This window comes from Dicentrarchus labrax, unplaced genomic scaffold (genome assembly GCF_905237075.1).
Source record: "Dicentrarchus labrax unplaced genomic scaffold, dlabrax2021, whole genome shotgun sequence".
In the NCBI taxonomy this organism is placed as follows: Eukaryota; Metazoa; Chordata; class Actinopteri; family Moronidae; genus Dicentrarchus; species Dicentrarchus labrax.
In genome coordinates, this window is record NW_026136719.1 from 24,523,967 (window position 1) to 24,531,060 (window position 7,094).

Consider the following 7,094-nt stretch of genomic DNA (forward strand, 5'->3'; position numbering starts at 1 on the left):
AATGCTTGTCTCTGTTGAAGGGCAGCCCGCCCTGTCCACTCTGCCCAGCCCAGAGACACTCCAGAAAGGCAGCACCGCAGCTGTCCATTTTAAAAAGTCAGATACGGCCAGAGCTACACATAACAAAGACTCTATACTTGACTCAAACTGTTAACTGCATGGCTCTGAAGGAGTGACCCACATAAGCGTGATTTACATGGGACTACAGTATTTTCATAACACTTATTCTACTCAATAAACCTGAACAAACAATAGGCCACTTCTGTGAAGCTGTAAACAGCAATGGTTTGAAATTGTACTAACTATAGAAATCACAAAACAATTACCTTAATGACTGTAAAAAAAAATAAATGTCATCTAAGAAATTTCTGGAATTACCAAATTCACCAGCAAAAATCCACTGATCTCTCAGTGAAGCTAAACATGTAGCTTTAGAAACCACCAGACATTTTGCAACGAGAAGTTTACACTGGCTTTCAATTTACCTTGTGGTACAATTTTAACAACAAAATATGTGCAGTATACCATAACATACTGTATACTTGAACATACAGTATACCTGAACATACATTAACCACTCATACCTTAACCACTTGTCCCTAAAGGGTCAATAGGGTGTGTCTATGTCCATTCATGGTCTGCGAGGTCTGCAATCAGAGTGAGGACTCTAGGATTAACTGGGAGTACTTTCTTTTTTTTATTCCACTCGACTTTGGTGCCTCTCTCAGGATTTATTGAGAAGAAACACCTTCATAAAAAAAAACAAAAAACAAAATAAAAAATAAGTAACAATTAATGGGTGAAATCAAATAACTTCTTGTTCTAGCAAAAAAGAAACTGTACCTTTGGAGAAACTCTAGTGTTGATCGTAGTTCCACTGGGTAGTGTATGTTGAAGCAGTAGAAACTCCCAAACATCAGGCAGAGGGCAGAGGTGAAGGAAGTGATGTGGTCGTTGACAACCTTTTGGTCAATGCTCAACATGAATGTCTCAGCAGAAAAGCAACAGGGCCCTGAAAAGATTAACAACATAAAAAAACTAAACAAAGAAATAAATAAACTTCAGTTACAAGCCACTGACCAAAATACAATGGTTCTTATTACATTAAACATAGAACAAGTGGCATTAAAAAAAACAACCAAAAAAGATCCCAAAACATTTTAATAGTGTACTGATAACAGTTCATTTAAACTATGCTACTGCATTGAATTCTCCTATGGGCTGACCTTGGTGCCAGGTGAAGTAATAGACAGTATCTCTATATGGGCTGCAACACAACATAGCCCTAAGTAAGCTAATAGTATAATTTATATGTCAGTATACCAGTAGACTTAGCTGCAGGGTTTGGTTAGACTTTTAGTTTTTGTTTACTTACCACACACAATTATGCAGGGTGTTGCCGGCAACTTCTCCATCTGAACCTCTTGGGCCAGGCATGTCTCCTCAACGTATTGGAGCAGGTTCTCCTCCTCCTCACCAAAATGAGCCAGTAAAAGAAGTACCATCTTTACGATGTCTTGTGAGCAACCATCCAAATGGCCCCGCTCAGTCTGAAACTTGAGAAGAGCATCCAGGACTTGTTTGCGTTTTTGTGCATCAACATTCTTGAAGAAGTTTAAGAGGCGTCTTCCTTTTTTCTCCACATTGCCAAGGAAGGTATCCATTAGACTCAGACCAGTAAGTTCTTGGAAGTGTGCTATCATACCAGCTTCCTTGAACAAAAAGGGCCACTCTTGGCTGAGTTTCTGGATGCTTGTCCCCTTGTTGATGTCTTTACGCTGTGTGTAATAGGTGGACTGTACTAACTTTTTCACATTGTCTGCATTGTAGTCAATCTCTTCAAACATCTCCTTCATCTTGTTTTTTTTTTCTTGCTGACTCTCCATAGTCTCGGAGAGTGGCAAATATTTTGGCTCCCAGTTGACACAGCCATATGTGTCTTGAACTCTGGCTTTTTGTTCAGCTGGAATTTCTTCAGTATCATACTCATCTGGTGTAACCTTGCGTTTCGTTATCTTTGGTGTGTTGGGTCGTTTCACATTTTCAACTCGTGCTTGGAGTTGCTTTACCAGTGAATGATATCCAGGTCCAATGACATCACCCTCTATGACATCTTGGAGGGCTTCTGGATACTTGGCCACCATTATTTTGCCTATCTCTGTAGTGTTGTGTTTGGTTGGATTATTACACATCTTCATCATCTCAGAAACCACTATCCTTACCATCTGCCGTCGCAGCCGCGGACTAGGTCTTGCCTTCCTTTCTAAACTCTGCACTAACTCTTCAGGGAGCTTCTGCCATGGTACCTGGAACTTCTCTACCCAGTTTGCCACAAAAGTGGAACAGCTACTTGAGGGTGATGAGGTGGTTGAGGAGGATGCTGGTGAGGGAGAGACCGAGGGTGGAGAGGAACAGACGGACAGTGGAGAGGAAAATGCTGCAGTTGGAGTGCTTGAGTCTGTCACAGAAGAACAAAGGAAACATTAAACCTTGAAGGATGCCATGCTTCTCTGTTGAAAAAGTAATGTATCGTTAATATGGCCACCGTTGTTTGGTCCATAAAATGTTAGAAAATAGTAAAAAATGTTGATCACTGCCTGCACGGCCTCATATGTCTTGTTTGTCCAGAGGACTAAAAAAACCCCAGAAAATATTATAATATATTTGAGAAGTTGAAATCAGAGAATTTTCTTTTTTTCCCCTTTTTTAAAACATTGACTCAAAACAATGATCAAAATAGTTGTTGATTAATTTAGTAGTTAACTGATCACTTGTTAATTTTTAAATGACTAGATAATTTGTGCTATGGTGTGATGGCAATAAAGAAATGTTGTGAAATTATGTTAAATTTAATACACTTACTGTTCTGGGCCCAGGCAGCAACAAGTCTTCTGGCTTGGACTGGCTTCAAAACCGGCAGCAAGTCTCCTTCTGTAATGAACTGCAGATCATCTATGGTCTCTGCACCAAATCCCTTCAATGTATCTTCCACTGAAGTAAGAACTGCTTGAGGAAGGTCTGGAAGCACTGCAGCAATGGCACTGCTTATCTGTGATTCAGCCATATCTACACAAACACAAAGAAGTTGGCCTTTGGTCTACTGACATCAAAGCATCTACTCTGACAATACACTGTGCTTCAGTGGCACTATCTGGTGTCCATTTTTCATGTAAGATGATAATGGCCACATGTCAATCAGTTCGTTAATGTGTAGGCACTGCAATCTTCCACTGTCATTTTTCACTGAGTACATGTGGTAGTGTGGAAGGAATTCTGCTGAATATACTCTCATCAGAAAATGAAGTGCAGAATCATCTTTAACTACAAGGAGGATGAGTTCACCGAACTCCACTGAGTCATCATTCCTAGTGACAACAAATTGCCCCTTCTTGTATATTATCCCATTATACTGCACATCTACAGGAATCTTTGTATTTATTTCAGTGAAGCCAAATTGCAAGACTGCGTCTTTAACTTGTTCACTGTAAAGCTCAGAGTAGAAAGGCACGCCTTCTTTCATAAGCAAGGCTGGAGGACTCACTGACCCAGCTGAAAGATAGGCCTGAAACATCTGATGTCTTTCTGAAAGAGTGAGACACAGGTTTTTAAAGTTTTTCAAATGCCTTGCACATCTTTTAAAGTAACTATGCTTACTTTCAAAGCGCATAGTCCATAGTCTCATCAGTGGGCCAAATTTCAAAATCAGTCCTGGGTAGTGGCGCAAATAATGATGCTTTGGTCTCAAGTTGGTATCTGGAAACAGTGCCTTCCTGGAATCCAAATATTCCTGAGTGAGAGCATCCAGGTAAAGAACTTGTGGCTCAGAAATTTTTTGAGCACAAATCAAGTCAACTATGTCCTTTAGTTGCAGAGTTAATTGCCACACATCATCTTGTGCGTCTTCCACTCTGTCTCCAATGATTAAAGGCAACAGTCGTAAAAAGTTCCAGTTTTGTACAGCATGACCAGAAAGTCGCAGTGTTTTAGGACTGGCCTCACATGGCTTGGAGGACGCATCTACAGATCCATATTTGAACTGCTTAATGCGTCTGTTCAAAGTAGTGTATGTGAACCATCTCTTTTTTTTAATAAAGTACCTCAGGTAAAGTGCAACATCATAAGAGAGGACACCCTCAAAGATGTCGTGACCAAGACACGGGGGCAAACCAGGCAGACAAACATCAAAGTGTTTCAAGGAATTAAATTCTGACCTGAACTTTACTCCATGAACATCCGCCACGTCTTCAGCTTGTAACTGATCCACTGCTGACTTGTAGCTTTCAGGGGTTCGCTCTGGTCCACAAGAAATTGGGTCATCCCCCTGAAATTGAGTTCGAGAAATGAGACAGTATCTGCAGAAATATTGTGAAGAACTGAAATTTTCAGTAAAGCCACCAATGCAATGCGAGCCCAAGTTGTCTCCAGCAATGCAGTAGAGAGTCCCTTTAACAACAGATTCATCGGCCATTGCTATCCCATTCTCCTCCAGTAGTTTCAAGTCAGCCAGTAGCTCTGAAAAAACCTTGGCATGGCCGAATTCTTTAAAGTCCTTCTCTCTACACAGCAAAACCAGCTGCATGTGATCAACATTTGATCGAACATGTGGGGGCAAATTTAATAGTGAGAAGTACACAGCCAAAAGCTTGTGCTTCTTTTTTGCAGAACCCAAAGGGTTCACCACCTCAAATGCATCCTGGTATAATATCAGCTTAAGGCAAGATGCATTTTCCTGAAAAAAGGTGTTTGATTTAAACACCTTACCATGGTGGCAGTCACAGAGAACATCTGGTTTTGAAACAGCATTATCGTAAGGAGCTGCTGACATGAGCCCTGATTGTAACATATTCTTCAGTGTGTTTAACACAGGAACGTAGTATGCAAATCTTTCTGTTCTGTTCTCATCTCTGCCTAGAAACACCTTTTTGGGCTCAACATATTTAAACATTTCTTTAAAACACTGTGCTCTAGAGTATGCTGTTCTCATAGGCCCTGTGTGGCAAGCTGAGAACAAGTCAGAGTCCTTCACTGTATCATAGATTTTTACAATCTCTTCCTCTGATACTGACAAATCTTTCAGAAGCAAGTTTAATCTGTTCAGTGTATATGTGTGTCCCATCTCATGTATGTTTTGAATCTCTTCAACAATGGTTTGAATAGTAGATGCTGGAATAAGAAGTTGCCCCTGAAGTTTTATGTAAAATAAACACACGTTTCTGAGGTACAAGTCACTGAAATTAGAGTTCCCAAAAGTGTCTTCAGCAGCATCTGATACACTGGCAGTTTCGTGCACGGTAGGGATGTTTTGCTCATTTGTAGAAGGCCTTTCTGAGTTTGTTTCACTAAATTGGCCACAAATCACATTTACTGAACAATGTCTGTGTTTTCTGGACATATGAGAAGTAAATGAAGATTTCACAGTAAACAGTGAGGTTTTGCATCCTCTCACTGGGCAGTTTACGGGACGTCCCTCTGCTATGTGCTCCTTAAGGTGAGCAACCAACTCCCTGACTCCGTCACACTGGCGCTCACAAAGTGCAACCGTGCACTTCAATGTAGCAAAAGCCATAGCATTATCCCGAGCAACGGACCACACAGCACTATGGTGGCGATAGAAGTGCGATTTTAATGCTGCATATCTAGAAAATACCTGCTTACAGCCAATTTCCACACACTTGAAAATACAACGGGGTTCATTACGATGCAGTTTACAATGTGCAACATACGCCTTAAGAGACTGAACAGATTCTCCACAAACACAACAAGAATACATCTTACAGGTCAAACAGGGAAATATCAACCATAAAACGTAACCTAAAAATCATATAGAACATAAACCTTACCGTAGTAAGACGCTGAAAATGAGCTGAATCCAAAACGACAAGTCCAGACAAGTCCATAAAGTTTCGACGCTGTGCCGCTGTGCTGCCGTTACTTCCACTGGTAGCGGAGCCAAATGCAAGGCTCTGATTGGACGCCGCGTCAAGATGCAAACAGTGTTTGAATTCAGGCGCCCTTTCTTTCTACAAATTAAAACTCAAAAACTCTGATGTGTTTTATTTTGCTAAACACAATTATCTTTACCTTTGGTGGTTATTGAACAGGGTTACTGCAAAATAAAAAAATCAGAAAAAGCAAGGGCAAGTCTTTTTCAATCTTTTTTTTTTTTTTACTTTTCACAATATTGCACCATCTATAAATGCAAACTTAAAGCCAACCTGTTTCATGTGAAAGATATTATATTATATCTATGTATATATATATATATATATATATATATATATATATATATATATATATATTAAGCAGCATTTGTAACTCTAAATACATTTAAAAGTGTAAGTAAAGCCTCAAATTCCCCTAACTCTCTCTCTTTCTCTCTCTCTCTCTCTCTCTTTCTTTCTCTCTGTCTTTGTTTCTCTCAGCAAATTTTTAAAATGCAGCAAATGACGGCACAGGACAGTTGTGGCTACATGCTACACGCACGAGCATGTGCTGTCACCCTCTCCGTGTCCACACTGCCACACTGGAAGTACAGAGAGTCTGTTGGAGCTTTGAGAGGACAGTTCGTAGAAGTTTCCGTGTGGTACCTGTGTTGTAATGTTAGCTAATCTAGTGGCTCACAGAGGCTAAGGGTGCGGTTGAATAGTCAATTTTGCTTAGGAACCTTCCTAACTAAGTGAAATTACCACAATTCCTTGCGGCAGGGACAAAAGAATTATGCACCGTTTGGTCATTCACAACCAGACATAAGAAAAAAAAATATCAATGTATTTAAACAGTGTGAAGCAGACTGCAGCAGAGAGAGAGTGTGAATATTAACATACGTGTTGACCTGATGTAAAAATGTTGATCATGAAGTGTGTTCTGTTGTTGACTGTCGAGCTGCGTTCACACACAGTAAAAACTGTTTCTGTGACATCCAGCCTCCTGCAGATCATCATGAAGTTACCGTTGCTGATTAATCATATATTTTTGCCATGACTTGCTAATATGTTTATATATATGAGTGGACAGGGGGGTGAGCGACCATACAAGCGTAACAAACACTTATTTGACTTCTGTGACAGGTGGGCAATATTCATTTATTATTTGAA

The 7,094-nt window shown here is 40.2% G+C and overlaps 1 protein-coding gene across 1 annotated transcript; it reads right to left on the reverse strand.

Annotated features, from left to right (window-relative positions):
* Nucleotides 1–256: 256 nt before the first annotated feature.
* LOC127351806 (uncharacterized) lies at nt 257–6,054 on the reverse strand. The gene is made up of 6 exons (XM_051379745.1): nt 5,841–6,054; nt 4,212–4,321; nt 2,863–3,066; nt 1,376–2,458; nt 844–1,012; nt 257–748 (listed from the first exon to the last, which is right to left on the reverse strand). Exons 3-6 carry the CDS (start codon nt 3,062–3,064, stop codon nt 622–624), a joined length of 1,581 nt encoding a protein of 526 aa, XP_051235705.1. The 5' UTR covers nt 3,065–3,066; nt 4,212–4,321; nt 5,841–6,054; the 3' UTR covers nt 257–621.
* Nucleotides 6,055–7,094: the final 1,040 nt, after the last annotated feature.